This window comes from Hipposideros armiger, unplaced genomic scaffold (assembly GCF_001890085.2).
Source record: "Hipposideros armiger isolate ML-2016 unplaced genomic scaffold, ASM189008v1 scaffold_46, whole genome shotgun sequence".
NCBI lineage: Eukaryota > Metazoa > Chordata > Mammalia > Chiroptera > Hipposideridae > Hipposideros > Hipposideros armiger.
Genome location: NW_017731396.1, coordinates 484599 through 502255, shown reverse-complemented (window position 1 = coordinate 502255; position 17657 = coordinate 484599). Strand labels below are relative to the sequence as shown.

At 55.3% G+C, this 17657-nt stretch overlaps 1 protein-coding gene across 9 annotated transcripts in view; it reads left to right on the top strand.

Moving 5' to 3' along the window:
• KAZN (kazrin, periplakin interacting protein) overlaps positions 1-17657 on the top strand; it is a 1129979-nt gene that overhangs the window by 977286 nt on the left and 135036 nt on the right. For 8 of the 9 annotated variants that reach the window (XM_019639772.1, XM_019639766.1, XM_019639765.1 and 5 more), the window contains one exon: positions 15266-15457. In XM_019639772.1, the coding sequence (XP_019495317.1) occupies positions 15266-15457 (192 nt within the window). Of the gene's footprint in view, positions 1-10800; positions 10822-15265; positions 15458-17657 lie in introns of those variants that run through there. The other variant, XM_019639773.1, reaches the window with a different exon arrangement.

Sequence of the window (17657 nt, the reverse complement as noted above, 5' to 3'; positions counted from 1 at the left end):
GTTTCCAGCCACTTAGACCGTACTGCCTCTCATTCGAGGTGTTCAGCGAATTATTTGTCAAAACCGGAAGTCAGAAATGCAGCTTCTGTATTAGGGTCTAGTTTTCCTGGGGAGGGGATAAGCTCTGTCCATAGAGAGAGCAGTAACTTAGGGACTAGAGTTTCCCACCTCATTCCATTGCTCCTCCTCCCCCACCTTCAAAACAATTACCCCACATTTTTCTGTGTCTTGATTATACGTTTGGTTCCTAGACCACATCGCTGAAACTCCCCGAGGGAAATAGGGTGGTTCTCTAATCGGTTTGTTCCTTCTTAGTCCTGAAGTTTATAGCCTGATGGGAGGGGGGACAGGGCTGTGGGAGCCCCCATTGGTGTCCTACTGGGGAGTCTCAGAAGCTGGGACTGCGGAGGCCTCTGATGATGGGATGGACCACTCTGGATCTATGGGTGCCCCCGGCCCTTTGAGCAGACGGGGGCGCCTAGGAGGACAGGAATGGACAGAGCAGCCTGGAGAGTTGTACCCACAGTCTGCACGGGTGGGATGGGAAGGGACCAGGGCGAGGACTAAGGGGGAGGACTTGGGCCCAGACTGCCTAGGTGACTGACTGAGGGGCTATTCCTTGGGCCTTGGGGTTGACTGCCCTTAATGGGGACAATAAAACCCACCCTTGTAATCTTTCCAGAGGGTTGGGATGGTAAACATAATAGAAGCGAGAGCACTTGGGAGAGAAAGTTAAAAGCACTAGATTCCGCGTAGCGATATCGGCCCAAGCGCGGCCTTCCTCATATGGAAATGACATCTTATGACATCTTGTTCCAGGTGGGGCAGAGGGCCTCCGGCCAGCCTTGCCAACTGGTGTACGTCCTGTGCTTCCTTTTGAGTTATGTTGTTAGTATTTGGGATTGAGGGGCCCAGTGGCACATCTCAGAACAGCATCCTGGGATGAAATATTGCAGGGGGTGCCAGGCGGCCCAGGTGACCATGGCCCACAACTTCCTAGGTGTGGACCCTTGGGGCTCCCTCAGTCTTTGTGCTGTAGTTTCCTCACCTGTAAAGCTGGCATCATACCACCCGCTGGGGTGGATGGGGGCTGCACGGGACGTACACCCAGCACCTAGTGTGCCCTGTCCCTGGAATGCCAAGCACGGCCCCAGGCCTTCCAGCTGCAAGTTCTTGAAGTCAGGCTGGAGACAAGTAGTGTCTCCTATGACCCAGCCCCCATGGCCTGGACCTGCTCTTTCTCAGCCCAAGGTAATTTTCCAATTAACTTGATTGGCTGGAAATGGGGGCACCCTTGGAGTGTGGGAAAATGTCCCAGGCCGGAAGGGCCCTCCCCTCTGTCCCCGCTGGGTCGGGGCCTGGCTTCCAGAGGGAGGATCCAGTTTCACATCAGGACACCAGGATGTGATCCCAGTGCCCCTCTGAAAAATCCCAGATGGCGCCTTCTGGAAGCCCTAGTGGGCTCCACACTGGCTGCCAGCCTGCCCTCCCTCCTCCNGAGTGGGGACTAGGGGAGGGACGGGAGAGATAGCAGGGTGAATGGGGACAAAGGTAGTCCAAGAGGGCTGTTTCCAGCTCCTCACGCAGTGACCAAGCAGGAGGGCGCACCAGGGCCAGGCCTGAGGGGGCTATTGACCTGAGGAAAGTGATGCCAGGCCTTGTCTCCCCCTCCCCCCCGGCAGGCGCCCCACTCGGCTCCAGCGGCGAGAAGACCTCGTACAGTGCTCTCATTACTGACTTTATTGCTAAACAATTTAGAAAAGCAGCCCTGCCAGTTTTCGTAAGTGAAACATTTAAAGTATGCAAAGCATATTTTATTTCTTCCTGGAGCAGCTGCTCGGCTGGGCCGGAGAATAATCAGGAGTGAGTTATATGGCTTGGTGAGCTGCCCTGCAGGCTTCATGGCCTCGGGCTCCTCCCAGCAAGTGACCAGCAGGGAGGACTTGGATGGCTGGACTCCAAGACACCCTCTTCCTTTCCCGCCCCCTCCATGGGGCCGGGCATCCTCTGTGATGGTAGCAGAGCTGCTGCCAACATTTGCTGAGAGCTTATGCGGTTCCAGACCTCTTTATATCTATTACTATTATTCATAGAACATCGCAGCAGCCCTGAGAGGGGGATACTCTCATTATTTCCGTTTCCCCAAAATAGGAAAGAGATGTGACCTGCTGGGGTCAAACAGCGACTAAAGGACAGAGCCAGAATCTGACCCAGGCAGCTAGCTCCAGAACCGCTGCTCTTAACCATCATTGTTGCCTTGTACAGGTGAGGAAGCAGAGGGACTTGGAAGTCATGCCATAGCAGGAGTCACCTATTCTTGGTGCTCCTTCTGCAGCCACATTTGAGACAGTGAGTCCAGGCCTGCCATTTGTTTGGGCTGCAGCCTGGACTTGGTTGAAATTCTTTTGAAAACTCAGATCTATTTGTGATATGGATCGGAAGATGTGAGAATTTCAGGCTCGCCGCCCTCATGGGATGACAGCGTTTAGGAGAGCCATCGGATGGGCCCTGGTCGCCCACTTCCCTTTTCTGAATACTAGTTTACATCTGCAGGGGCCGTCGGCAGGCCTGACACATTTCGATGCATTTAACCCCTGAGTTGGTGTCTGAGGCGGGCTGAGCAGAATGTTGTCGCCAAAGCATGTTTCCAGTTTGGCTTCTGGGTCATAGTAGCCAGCGGCCTAGCAGTCAAGGTTGTGGATTCCAGACACCTTCCTCTGGGCCTCAGTTTGGCTGTCTATAAAATGGGGGTAGAAACGCCTTTCTTCCCCCAGTCTTCTTAGAAAGGTAGCTGTCCCACCAGGAGCTGGACTCAGGAGAACCGCTGTCTTGACAAGTGGGATGGGCAGCTTCCATCCATCCTGTGCATGCTGGTGATGGGTGGAGAAAGAAGCAGAGACGTGGGTGTTTTGCTGCTGACTCAGACTCAGGCCTGGGAAAGAAATTGAGGGCTGGGCTCTCCCCTGCGGTGACAAAGCCTCAGTCAAGTTCGTTCCTCCCTGTTTGCGATAAGCTTTGTGCTCGCTCCAAGGATGGGCCGTGTCATGAGTTAGTGGGTGTAACCAATGCCCGGCCTTCTTTACGTTTCCTCTTCGTGTTTTGGTAATTTTTTTTTTTCCTGGATGGTGGAAAAGAGGCAGGAGGGATGAGAGGTGAGAGTCATGCATGGTGAAGGTAGAGAGGGAAACAGGCAATGCCACCCGGTGGTGGCTGTCCCTCTCCTTGATACATCCCTGGGAAGCCAGGCCTTGGAGAGGGGAGAAGCTTGTTGCAAGAGCCCAGGATGGGGGACTCAACCATTTTTACCAAATTTCGAAGAAATGCCCAGTTCTATCTCTGTGCCCATTTGTCAGGTCCTCTGTCCCGGCATTTAGTTCTAGAAATATGCACAGCATGGTATTTAGGGCTGGATGCCTAGTCCAGTGGTGAAGAACATGAGCTTTGCAGCCAGACAGATTTCTGAGTTGGGATCCCGGCTGTGCCACCTGACCCAGCTCTATGACCTTGAACAAGCCAGTGCACCTATCCTGACCTGTGTCCCTGATGGACAAAATGGAGAGAAGGCTAGCATTGCTTCCACAGGCTTGGCAAGAGAATTTGATGAGCCAGGGCTCCAGGCTAGGGACATAGTCGGCACCTGAATGGGAGCGGGAACCTTCAGGCGAAGGACCGTAGCCCAGTGGCTGTGGGGTTGGTGCTGACAGACTCCTTTAGGTGGGAGAAGAGGACCAAGGCTGATTTGGACAGGAAGAGTCTGGAAATGGCCTTGAGGCAGAACTTGAAAGTTTGCACCTTCCAGCGTTTCAAGCCAGGGAGACTGGTCACTGCGGTCAGAGAGAAGCTAAAATTGAAGGACACACCGGGGTGGGAGCTCACTGGCTTTGTGGAGGTCAAGTCCAGTGTCCCTTTTGCCCGTCCAACTTCTGAAGGAGCGTCACAGCTTAGCGTACTTAGCACACGGCAGATGGCCTTTAAGTCTGTGGGGATGCTGGGTGCCCAGGAAACAGTACCTGACAAAAGCCGTTTGTCAGTTGCAAGGGATAGAAAAATGCAACTCAAACTGGCTTAAGAATGTATTGGCTGGCGCCCAGGGGTAGCTGCTGGCTTCGGGTGTGGTGTGATCCGGGACATGGGTATTATCTGAATCTAATCTTTGTCTTGTTGGCGCTCCCCTCTGGGTGGCAAGATGGCCGCCAGCATCGCCAGGCTCCAGCTTCACAGCCATCATTAAAGAGGGCGGCTCCTGGCCCAGACACTGACTCCGATTGGACAGACTTGGGTCATGTGACTATCTTTTGAACCAATCACAGTGGCCAGGGTAAGTCGGTATTCTGATTGGCCAGACTGGGTCATATTTCCACCCCTGAACCACTGGCCCTTAGAGTGGGTGGCTCTCCCACAGGAAAGGGTGGCGCTGTTTCAAAAAGGAGACAGAGATGTCAGCTGCACAGAAATATCTGCTGCCCCATCCAGGGGGAGATAATGAGGAACTTTGAAAAGACGGGGATGAACCAGCATTCCAGAGGAACAGTGGCTTTGAGGGTCAACTCGACAAGAGTGTAAGATTCCTCCTCGCACCAAGAACGTGTCCTAAGACTGCTGCTGTCAGCCGCCCTGACACAATGAAATGGCCCCAGCTTGCTGCTTCTAAGTCCCAGTGGAAACTGTCCTAGTGAGGGCCAGAGGAAGCAGCTGGCCAGGCCCTGCAGAGAGACCAGGCCTTTCTAGCAAGCAGGTGGGGGTGGGCTCCTCAGGCTACCAAGGAGTCCTGGGCATTGGGCTTTGGAACCAAGCTGTTATTGCTGCCACTGCCCATCACGGATTTGGCCGCCCAGGTGACAGGAGAGTGCCTGCCTCTCCCGCCTGCAGCCAGATGGTGTGTTTGGAGGTTCACATTCCCTCTGAGCTATAATACAATCATTTGCCGAGTGGTTTTTACAGACTGCTGAGGACCAAGGGGTTCCTACTGGCTGTCAGTGCTATGGCGGCATTAAGCCACAGGCCCAGAAAGGCTTCCTGGACCTGCAGACCAGTGGATGCAGGAGGACCTTGAGTGACAAACTGGCATGTCACAGGAATCAGGCCAGGCCACCCACAGGGTCATGTTATGCAGCGCCGATCCTGTGTTTAGCTCTGCCTGAGAACGCGGAAGCTGTGTGCTGGAGGTTTGCGATTCCTCGACTTCCCCGGCACGTCTCTGTGTTTGAACCTGTGACCATCAGCCTTCCAGGGCAGGGGACTCATCTCCAGGGCTGGTGTCTGGCACATGATCACTGCCGAGCCGGTGCTTGGTAAGGGGCAGTGACAGGATGCCAATCCCTGTCCGTGGAGAGACTTGGATTCGCGGGGTATGGAGCTGGGTGGGCACAGCTCTCTCGTGGGAACCGTGGGACCCCTGAGATCATGGAAGAGGATTAGCTTGACAGTCAGGGGCCCAAGGCAGGTCTGGCTAAAAGGTATGTTCATAGGCCAGCAGCTACAGTGGAACAGCCTCTGCTGGAAAGATTAAACAACACCTCAAGGAAATAACAATTAACTGTGAAATATGAGAAAAAGACAAAGGCCGTATCCCCTGGTACCTGCGATGCCCACCCCCACCTCACCTGTAGTAAGAATTAGCAGGACGCTCTCCCAGGCCTGGGAGCAGCCTTGGGACCAATACAGTGAGAAATGGCTGGGCGTTATGGAATGGCTGGTCATTATTTGAGAATCTCCTCGAATTTGATGAGTGCTGTTATACAATAGCTTCCTGTCACCCCCAAGACTTTTAAGTGTCAGGGTCATATAACAAAGGCCCAAGGAACATGGAACTCTCCAGTAAACCACAGTCCCAGCTCTTACGGGCCTGATTCTGGCCTATTGGGTCTACTTCCACTCAGAGTGGGGACTAGGGGAGGGACGGGAGAGATAGCAGGGTGAATGGGGACAAAGGTAGTCCAAGAGGGCTGTTTCCAGCTCCTCACGCAGTGACCAAGCAGGAGGGCGCACCAGGGCCAGGCCTGAGGGGGCTATTGACCTGAGGAAAGTGATGCCAGGCCTTGTCTCCCCCATCCCAGGGGCCCAAGGTGGCCAGTGGAGGCCTGTCCTTGAGGCTGCTCTTCCCAGATTTCTCTCCACAGGCAAACTATTATATTCAAGACCAACCTGGCTGAATTTCCCTGTGGCAGCTCCAGTCATTTACAGAGCTCTGCGGACTCTTCTGGGCTGGGGCTGGGGCTGGGACTGGGGCTGGAGCTGGGGCTGGGGCTTGAATGGAGGGCCACGTTGTTGCTGCTGCCACCGCCCTGGGCTGTCCAGATCCAGCACCCCCAGTCTGCTCAGATGTTGGGTCAGCTTAGCCAAGAGGCCGAGATTCTGTGACCTTGGGCCTCCCAGGCTGGGGAAAGGATGCAAATGATGGTAACTGCCCAGGAGGGTCTGTCCTAACTGTCCTAAGAGGCCACACGAGGCTTTGCCTGCACTCTGGCGGCTGTTCCCACAGGAGAAGGGGTATAATGTCACTCAGTAGTTACAGGCAAAGGCTCTGCAGCCACACCACCTGGGTTCAACCACATGTTCTCTCCATGCCTCAGTTTCCCCTGTAAAGTGGGTGCACCCCCTACGGTTATTGTAGAGATTGAGAACATTATGTGAAGACTTAGAACCATTCTGCTGTGCACGAGCGATTCAAAAAGCATTCCTGTTACCCCAGAATGATGATGAGCAAATTGATCATGAACAAATTCAAGAACCGAGGCGTGTAGCTGAGACGAACCTCCTTCTCGCCATGTGTGACCCCTGCAGAAATGCAGGGGGACAGAGGAGGTGCCCTTGCATCATTGGGGAAGACCTGCGCCCCCTCTGCCCTGGGCCCATCAGCGACCCCCTTCCAGGATGCCTTTCCCCACTGGGTACTGGCTCCTTTGGGCACATTGATACATTCAATCCTGTTACTGCTTAGACTTGGGTCCTGGGAGCCTGTCTGTCACAGTGGTTTTGCTCATATGAATCACTTTACTTCAACCTGAACGTTTTAAACCTCCGAGGGCAGTCATAGCCTTAATTTTTAGAACAAGCGTCGTCCCAATGTCCTGAGACCCCCACCTAGACCGGATTTGGCCTAAACCCACTAACAGTAAGAACAGTGGTCCTGGTGGCAGCGGGTCTTTTGAGCGTTCACGACCTACCCAGGCACTGCTGGACCAGTCCCTGGCTTCAGAGCCCCAAAGACCTGGGCTTGATGCCACACACCCTGATGTCACCAAACCTAAGATAGGGTCACCCCAACCCTGCAGGGGTGCTGTGAGGACCCACAAAGATGAAGCTTATAATCCAACATGTGGTTCCAGCACAGTCCTCAGAAGCTGGCAGTGCCATCTGCCATCATCCCTGTGAGGAAGGGTCTTTGGACCAGAAGGGAACCATGGCTCGGTTAAACGGAACATTGTGTCATCTGGAAGTGACCTCCATTCATCCGGGGCCGGTGTAGGACCCTTGTCCCTGTATTCGGTTTCTCTCCCACAGGGTATGCCCTGGCGTTTCCTGGGCACGCAGGCACTGTGCCAGGAACAGAGACCATCCACGGAGCCTTCCGGGGTCGCGGGGACCCAGCTCCCCTTCCACGAGGCCTGCGGGAGGCCTGGGGCCGGTGGGCTCTGTACCTGGATTTGAGGGGAAGAGCTATAAAAATGAGTTTTTAATGGAAAATCTGTAATTTGTTGCCACTGTATTTAGATTTTTTTTTTTTCTTGAAGTATAACTTACGTGCAGTGACATACACAGGTCTTACGTCTACAGTTTGAGTTCGGTGAGTTTTGACAGATGTGTGCTTGGCTGTTTATCAAGATGTCCACCCAGGACGGGCAGCCAGGGACAGTCACTCCCATCCTGGACTCGCTGACCTCACGCAGCCTGGCCTCCGCTCAGAGTCCCCAGTGTCCTTCCCTCTTCCCTTGCCCTCCTGACTGAGTGACTCAGCCCCCTCTGCCATTTAATCCACCCCTCGGAGTTGGGAGGCCCAAGGTCGCCAAGGTCAGGGTTCTGTGGTTATTGAGGCCAGGGCCTTCCCTAGGAACATCGGGGAGGCTTGCCCTTTTCTACAATAATGTTCATGACAATTTGACCCCCATCTAGAACCTTCCACAATGTTTCCACTTAGGTGATTGCCATTTTTTAAATGTTTACCACAGGCCTGGGAGACTGGTCTTGGCTCCATTTTCAGATAAGCTCAGAGGTCACTAGCTCAAAGGTCAAACCACTGGGAAGTGGGGGAGCTAGGTCTGAATCCAGACCGCTGACTCCAGGCCTGCCGGTCCCACCTCTGCCTCGGCACCGTCCTGGCATGCCTGCCAAGAGCCCGGCACTGGGCTAGGTCCTCGGTGTCTGGTGTAAGTGGAACAGAGCTTCTAGCCACGTGGAACAGACAGGCTGGCGACATGGCCACATCCTTCACCAGGAGCTGCATGGACACTGGCTGTTGGTAAAGGGCCTAGAACACCATGCAGGGAGAGGCTGGCTCTCTGTGGCCCGACCCCACCGAGGAAAACAAGGGCAAGTGCATGCCTGCTGGGGGGCATGCCTGCCTCCACTGCCCTCCACCAAAGAGCCTTCTCCCTCTGCGTCACTGCCCCCGCTCCTGCAAGTACAGTGTCGGAGTTAAGACTGAGGGTGCCGGAGAAAGACCACCCGCCCAGTTCAAACCCTGGCTCTGCTGTTTACTCTGTGTGACCTTGGTCGAGTCACCTAACTCCTGTGCCTCAACTTCCCCCTCTGTAAAATGGGGTGATGGTCCTAGGACCTATTTCACGAGGTTATTGTGAGGATTAAACTATGTTAAGGCCTGTAAAATACTTAACAACAGAAGCCAGAGCACATAGTATGTGCTCAAGAAGTGTTAGCAAAGGAGCAGTTATTGTGACACACAGTAATTATAAGATGATGGTGACGGTGATGGTTATTGAGACCTTGGCTTGGGAACGCCAGGCTTACAAACCTACAACTCACCAGGAGACCTTACAGTTCTCTTGGTCTCCCATTGCCTTGTTTGGCCATTCTTGGGCGGTGCCCTACAATCACAACAAGCAACTTTCTTCCCTCTCTCCTTCATTTCCTGCCCCTGTGAGCTCACAGAACTTCAGCCTGGAAAAGGCTGGTCACAAACCAGGGCTCTCGCTGCGGGAGGTTGATTCCTCCACAGTCCCCACCTCCTCCTCCCCCGCACTGCTCCCTGGATTCCGCAGGACAGACCTGGGCAGGTTGCTGGCTGTCAGCAGCCATCTGAAGTCAGACTCAGCCTGCAGTGCAAGCTGCGGTGCTGTGTTTTGCTGAATTGGTATATCAGCAGGGAAATCAAAGGCTCTCCTGGGCCGGGCAGCCCTGCCCAGCTGGTGCTGCTCCAGGTCTTGATTGCTGAGCTGTGCTGCCCAGGCCCCAGGCTCTCTGCTGTCCCTCCCTCGGAGTGCTTTTTGCCCTGTGCATGTTGCCTCCTTGTTACAAAGTGGCTGCTGCAGCTCCAACCCAAGTCTACTTCCCAGGCAAGAAGGCAGAGAAGGGGCAAAGCCCTTTTTTCTTAAAGGGCAGTCCTCCTTGGGGACTTTGTCCTACACCTCACCGGCTAGAACTGGGTCACATGGACAACTCTAGTTGCAAGGGAGGCTGACAAATGGCATTTTTAAGTACTAGGTACTCGTTGTTCTCACAAACAAAAGAGGTGCCCTAGAGAAGGGCAGGGTCTGCCCCTGCTCCCGTGGCCACCTCTGAATAGCCATCCCACACCCCCTGGCCCTAAGGAGGAGGTCCCTGGGGGCTTCCACAGCACGGCCTGTCTGCATGTAAGGCCACCCACAGGGCAGCACCATTGGTAACTGGCAGCTTTCCCTGGGGCAGGAGAGCCGTCGTCTCCCCGGCAACACTTCCGGCTTCCGTGGCCTAAGGAGCTCTGCTGAGTCTGTGGCTTTTCTGACACCAGCCCTTTCACCACTGCCCACCCCCCTGCCCCAGGTGCAAGGGCACCGCTTGGCCAACCTCAGCCGCAAGGTATACGGTTGATCTTCCCTTTTTCTGTCCTGGGGCAAAGGCCAGGATGGTTTCTCCAGGAATGGCGGCTCCTTCCTCAGCAGCTCCCCTGCCCGTGGCAAGAGGCTTCCGCCTGTCCCTGTGGGTCTGTGCTGCACAAGCAGCTTGACAAGCGCCACTTCCTTCTCCACCTTGTGCCATCTCCACCAGCACTGACCAGAATCCCGGGCAGGGAGGAGCGTGGTCTTTACATGCACTTGAAATGTGGCTAGTGCAACAGAGGAACTGAGTTGTCCATTTTCATTAATTTACACTTCAATAGCCACGTGTGACCAGCGGCTGCCTCACTGAGCAATGCAGTTATAGAATGGGGCAAAGACCCTGTTCCCGCCAAGGGGGGAAATGCATCATTGTTAGCAGTCACCTAAATTTGTAAAGAGTGGGTCCTTCTAAGGGTGCTGACAACATGAAGGCCCCTCCGAGAAGGACAGTGACTTGCCCAAGGTCTCACAGTGAGGTAGCAACCCACATCTTCCTACTCCAGCTTTTTCTTTGTTTCTGAGGAATATGGTGGTTCCCCTTTGCACAGAGGGGGCTGGGGTGTGGGTAAGATGGGGTGCCCTCAAGCTGTGCTGAACACAGTTAAGTGTATTACATTTGTTTATTTATCCCCATCACCCCCATTTTACAGGTGAGGCAACTGAGGCCCAGGGAGGGGAAGTGCTTGCCCACTGTCCTGGAACCCATAAACAGGCTGCGGTCTTGCGAGGCTCTCTATGATTGCGGTCCCGGGGTTGTCACGCATCTTTGCTCCTGGAAGTTTCCGAGGTGCGTGAGATCTGGGCTTACACACCCAGCCTGGACAGGTGCAGTCAGTAAGCTTGCACAAGCCTCTCTCTTTCCACGGAGCTGTTTTTCCAGCCCGGCCTCCTAAGACTTGGCTCCTGCAGGTGACACACCTGGTGCTCCACCCTCCTGCTTATTCAGGGCCGGATTTGAGGGGCGGGGCCTAAATGTCAGGTACACCTGTTAGAAAGATGAGCGCAGGAAAAACCCGCCTTTGCCACCGTTAGCCCTGGAGAAGGGCACCCGTCCCCTCTTGCTCTCTGCTCTGACCTCCTTTACCACCTTCCCCTGAGGCTCCCTGGCAGAGCCCTTCCTAACGATTGCCCCAGTTCATTGTGCCAGAATCCCCGTGGTATGGGAGTAGGGTTGCCGGCCGAAACACAGAACATCCCGTTAAATTTGAATTTCAGATAAACAACGAATACATTTTTAGTATATGTGTGTCCCGTGTGGTATTTAGGACAGACTAAAAAATGACTCGTTGTTTATCTGAAATTCAAATGTAATCATGCATCTGAGGTGTTTTGTTTGTCTTGCTTTGCTGTCCTGTGTTGGCTCTGCCTGACAAGCCCGAGCTGGCGGCAGTATCCCTGTACAGTCAGCGTACATGACCACTGAGACCCGGACAGATGATGGGACGTGAGCAAGGTCACGGGCAGGCCCTGACCGGAACTGGATTCCACACCAGGTCTCTTGGCATCCTGTGCCATCTGCGTAAACAGTGAACAACCTCAGTGGCTTCCTCAGGGCAGTTTGGGAAAAAAAAAAAATTCAAAACAAACCGAAACAAACCTGTCTTCCTTCTACCTGCCGGATGTGTTAGCAGCCGCAGACACCGTACTGTGAGATAGCCTTTTGGTGACAGTGTGTGGGAACAGGACCTGACAGGATGGGCGATTGGGGTAAGTGATGAAGGAGAGAGTGTCTTAGTCCATTCAGGCTGCTATAACTAAAACACCACCAACTGGGTGCTTATAAACAACAGAAATTCGTTGCTTCAAGTTCTGGAGGCCGGAAGCCCAAGATCAAGGTGCTGGCAGATTTGGTGTCTGGCACGGGCCCTGTTCCTGGTTTGTAGACGGCCGTCTTTGTGCCGTGTCTTCACATGGTGGAAGCGGCAAGGGCTCTCCCTGGGGTCTCTTCTATAAGGGCACTCATTCCATTCCTGCGGGCTCCAACCTCACGACCTCATCACCTCCCAGAGGCCCCAACTCCAAATACACATTGGGGATTAGGTTTCAACATAGGAATTTTGAGGAGACACAAACATTCAGCCTGTGTCAGGGAGCAAGCGTGAAAATTCCAGAGTCTTGAGTACTGCTGGAGATGGTAAGCCAGGACTGGGATACGGGGGTCAGGGTTAAGACCTTTTGTAATCTGACCCCAGGGCACCTCTTGGCGCCCTGACCCCAGGGCACCTCCTAGGCGCCCTGACCCCAGGCTTCCTCCTGCTGGTCCTCACCTGGTACCTGCTCATTGGTCACCCAGGGACCTCTGGCTCTCCAGGCTCCTCACCTTTGCTCATGCTGTTCCCTCTGCTTGCCGCCCGCCACCCCCACCCCACCTTCCAAGGCCCATCTCTAATGCCCTTGTGCCCCAAGCAGATGCAGTGCCTCGTTTTACCATGCAGACTTGTGTGTGCTGCTTCTGCTCCCTGGAGCCTTCTTGAGGCCCAGGGTGTTCCCTGCTCATTTCTGTACACGTGCCGGGCCTGCACTACAGGCAACCCACAAATGTTTGCCTGGAATGAGGGCAGGGGCGGGGCCCCGGAGGCAAACCTCCTGCTTTGCAGTTTTGCTCAGACGCTTGCACTTGAGTCATTCAATGTCAGAGCAGCCAGGCACTCCCTTGCAGAGGGCCTGCCTCCCTGGGTGCGGGTTTGGGGTCCTTCCACCCGTGTTCACAGTAGGGTCTGAGGGCGGGACCTGTGTGTGATATTCACCCGGGAGTCCCCACAACCTGGAGCCCAGTGTCTGGCATGTGGCAGGTGCTTATAAACTCGTCCTGGGTGGACAGATGCACGGAGGGAGTCATTCACCTGTCATGTATCATCACACACTCTTTGGGGCACCTGAGAGACCCCATAGTGAACCAGGCGGAGCCATATGACCAGGCCTGCTCTCAGGGAACTGTGTCCACCAGGCATGTAGGCCGTAAACAAGTGGGCCTCCCACAATAATAAGGGGTTTTGTGCAGGTTGTCCCAAGTACTGCCAGAATTGGACAGGACTTTAGGTCTCTTGAGGTGACAATGGGCTGAGAGCGGCTGACGGAAGGCTCCTGTGGAGAAGGGAAGGAAGCACTTCTGGCGGCCCTGAGGAAGGGTGACTGGAGTGCCTTCCAGAGCTGGAAGACCCCGGCAGCCTGAGGGGGGCGCCAGGGCTGCCCGGGCAGACACAGCCAATGGGATGGGCAGCGAGGGGGCGTTTTCAGCACAGGGGTCAGGTGACATGCTCTGCATTTAAAGGGGCCCTCAGACTTCCGTGGGGAGGTTGGAAGTGGGTTAAGGAAGAGCTGGGAGGGCAAGGAGGCCTTTCTCGCATACACAGCAGCTGGACCCAGAGGCGGGAGTAAGAGAACGCCGGGAACCTGGGCCAGAGTCCATACCGCCTTTTCCCAAGGCCTCTGGTGGTGGGGGACGCCCCACCCTCAAGGCCTCCACTCTGCTCCTCCTCAGCCTGTCCCCAGACCCGGCTTGGCCTCGAGGCCTGGGATCCCCGAGGCCTGTAGGCACCTAGGGAAATGGCGGCTGCTGCCTTACCAATATTGAGCGTATCCTGTGGACCAAGCCCAGTGTGAAGAGGGCTTCCTGCTCTATCTCCTTGGAGCCACATAACCTGATCAGGTTTTACAGATGGGGTGTCCGAGGCTCGGAGAAGGGACTTGTTCACGACCACACGCCTGGTCGGTGGGGGTAACTTGAAAGCTGTGTCAAGCCATGCCCCTCTGTGAGCCTCACCGGTGAGGCCTGCACACCCAACTCCCATGACAGTGTGAGACGGGATGGCGAGAGATGGCCCCTCGGAGGAGGTGGGGTGGCCTGTGTCACACGAAGAGGTGGCCACAGGAAGAAGGGGCAAAGGGTGTTCCAGGTGGGGGGCACTGCACGGACAGAGGTCCTGAAGCTGGAAAGAGCTTGGCATGTTGTAGAGAGGGACGCGTGTGGCAGGAGGGTGGGGAAGAGGGACAGAGTGATGGGTGTGTTAGTGGTAGAGCAGAGGCCAGACCCTCCGGGGCCTGCCACAGTGAATAATTCAGAGTCTCCCTTAATCCGTGGGGTGAGCACCCTGGGCACGAGCTCATGCTCTCTTCAGGGTTCCTGCTGCAGAGGTGTGTACAGCCTAATGAGGCCGCTTTACCCCCGGCTTTTAGCATCCTCTGCAGCTTGGTGTCTGTTACTCAGGTGAGCAGACCTGGGTGTGTGGGTGCCAATCAGCCTGCGGGACTGAGCTGGCTTACGGACTCCTGTGGGACGAAGGCGCACCTTCCGGGTACCTTCCCAAAGTTCCCCAGGGCCCAAAGGATGCTGCCTTCTCCTTGGCCTCATCCCTGGGCACTCAGGTGTATAGAGTTGGGCTTAAGAACCGCAGAAACCTCTGCCCATTGTGTCGCCGTTGTGTTGCCGTTGTTACTGCTTGTTAGGACCCGTTTTTTTGTTGTTTTTTAGCTGAGCCATCCTGCCATCTGTTGGCAGCTCAGTTCGGGCCGGGAATCAAACCGGCGACCCTGTTGCTCAGAGCTCACACTCTTGAGTGAGCTCTTAACCAACTGAGCCACTCGGCCGGCCCTCGTTTGGACCCGTTTTCCTGCACATTCAGGTGTGAATGCCGGCGTCCTATCTCTGGGCTCCTGAAAGCTGTGTGTTTCATGAGATGTGCTGAGTGTGCCTTGCCAGGGCTGTTTCCTGAGTGTCAGACTGGGAGCTCAGGCCCTGCTACCTACGACCTTTTTGACCTCGTGGAGCTACTTAATCTCTCCAGGCCTCAACTTCCCAGTCTGTGAAATGGGGGTTAGGACAGTACCCGCCTCCGGAGGTTTGGTCGGATGAGATGAGATGACGCATACGCGCACCGTGGCATGCTGCCGGCTCCCGCCACCTCTCCCTTCTCACTCCTGCCCTGCGCTCTGGAGGGAAGAAGACTATCGGCCGTTGGAGTAGACACCCTCAGCGGAACCCTAGAGAACCTGGTGGGGTGTGAGGGTCCCACCAGGCGCACACTGCAGACTGGGCGTGGGCCCAGGACCAGACCTGGGGCTCTTTGGAATTAGGTAGTGGCTTTGGGGGTGTTGTTTTTTCACATGTGTAGAAAAGGCTCTGAAAGCCGAGCTAACAGGAAAAGCCAAAACACCTTCAAACTGTCCCCAGAAAAAGTGAGCGGGCGTGAGCCAGCGTCCCCGTCCTCTAACCCTGTGCCCCTCTCCCCTAGTGCTCCTGCGGGAAGAAGTGTCTCGGCTCCAGGAGGAAGTCCATCTTCTCCGGCAGATGAAGGAGATGCTGACGAAGGACCTGGAGGAGTCACAGGGCGGCAAGTCCTCCGAGGTCCTCTCGGCCACCGAGCTCAGGGTCCAGCTGGCCCAGAAGGAGCAGGAGCTAGCCAGAGCCAAAGAAGCCTTGCAGGGTGAGTGACAGATCTCCGGCGGTTCCCTCCCTTCCCTCGCCTGGAGCTCGGGCTCAGGCCACAGGGGCGCCGGGGAGCCAGGGTCTGGCCTCCGCGAGGGAAATGACGTGGACACGGGTGTCTCCCAGTGCCCCGACCCCCAGACGAGGCTGCCCTTTCTCCTTTTTGGGTGGGATGCTGCCTCTTGCAGGGTTGGGCGCATATGTCATCCCCTCCTCCCATGTGACCGCCCCTTGTTCCCCATCATGGCCGGTCACGGGGCAGCTCCCTACAAGGCATTAATGGCAGGTGGGTGGGAATGTTTACTCAACCAGGGTGCTGACCCAGCAGCTGGGTCTCCTCTTTCCCAGCACCCTCGGGGTCCTTCGGTCCCCCGCTCACTGGACCTTGTGTATGTACTAGATTCTCTGCTGGAGGACGCGTCGGTCCCTGCACGTCACTCACGCTCCCCTTGGTGGTGGGTTCTCGGGGGAGAGCTTGGGTCTCTTCTCAAGGTGATTGGTCCAGAGGAGCTCCTTGAGGAGCTCCCTCGAAGAAGGGCAGTGTCTGGCCCTGGGGAAGGGGGGGGAGGAGTTGGGAGAGAATGTGCTTTAGGTGCCAGGTGGTCTTTGGCCCAGATGGACCATGGACCCATAACCACCGTGTGACTGGTGTGTCGGCAGCCGGAAACTGCTTTAAGAAGGAAACAAGGAAACCAGTGGACCCACATGTTCCGCCTGCTTGCCTTAGAGCTGACTCGGGACACGAGTGGCTGCATACCCATCTCAGCCCACACTCTGTGGGGTTGGGAGGGTCCTCAAAAGATTAGTTGAGAAAGGTTGGTAGCCATCCCCTAACAGTGCTCGGAGAACTCCAGCATGAAACAGCGGAAGAGAATAGCCTTTGAGGTCTCTGAAAACCCTATGTTTGAAGCTAAAGCAGGTTAATTACTGAGGTTGACTTGGGGCTGCTGTAGCAGAGACCCCAAAACTGAGGGGCTTAAAGAACCCGTTTATCTCTCTCTTCTGTAACCATCCCAAGGAGCGTTTCAGACCAGGGGCTGTCTTGGCTCCCTCTGCCTATGAGAGACCCAGAGAAAGAGCCAAAATGAAGGTCGGAGATTGATTCTCTTTCGCAAGATCTTGGTCATGAGGCCATACCCGGCTGCAGGAAATGTCGTTTCTAGCTGGGGGTCCCTGTCCAGGCTTCAAGTCTAACTCGGGCATGGAGGGAGTGTATTTTGCTGGGAGTGTATTAGTCGGCTCTGTCCCAGCGGGTTTCCCTACTCAGACCAGTGGTGATGTGAGCAGCAGAACACTTGCACGCTGGCTAAGCAGGCTGTCTATCCAGCACCCCACTAGCCGTCCACCAGGAAGTCTGGGAAATAGCTTTGAGGGTGATTCCTTACCTAGGCATTACAACACTCCTTGTGAGTTTTTTTCAGCAGTGCATGGTACTTTCAAGGGCAGGGAGCCCCTTTTCTGTTGGTTTTGTTCCCATTGGGGCCGCTCGGCGTTCTGGGTGGTCTCTTCAGGCCGCAGTGGGCAGGTGGCATGCGTTACGGGTCCAGCTGACGCTGCATTGTTGGAAGTCGCTGTGACAAGCACGCGCGCTTTTTCTGTGCATCCATCCAACAGTCTAGGCAGAGCCGCCCGCCTCTCCCAGTTTTCCACGGGCCTGTAACATCCCTTTGCTTCCCAGGATGGAGACCCAAATCTTGGGACTCTTCCTTAGAAAGTGCCGCTGGACCCAGGGCCGTGTGAGCTGATGTCCTTTGGTCTCGCTGAGCTTTGTGAACCAGTGGAGCGTTGGGACTGCCCCAGGAAGCAGCCAAATGCTATCTCACCCAGTGGTTACCTTTTCCAGTATTTATTCCAGGAACAGAGAAGCCTGCCCTCCACACTTTTAGCCAGAGAAGACATTCTCACCCATATTCGCCCTTCTGGACCTGTGAGGGGTAGAACACCCCTCAGCTGTCCCTGGGCCCAAAGGAACGGGCAAGGGAGGGAGCAGAGGTTCATTAACGCCACCTCCCCAGCTCCTGGGTCAGACAGCCTGCCCTCTCCACACCTCAGTTTCCTGATCTGAGCGATGGGACAGTAGTGGGGAATTAAATGAGGGAATGTCTGTGAAGGCCATGGCACAGGTCCTGCTCAGTGAAAGCTAACTGTCAGCATCCTTCTCCCTTTAACCTGCAGGCATTTCTTCCCTAACACTGTGC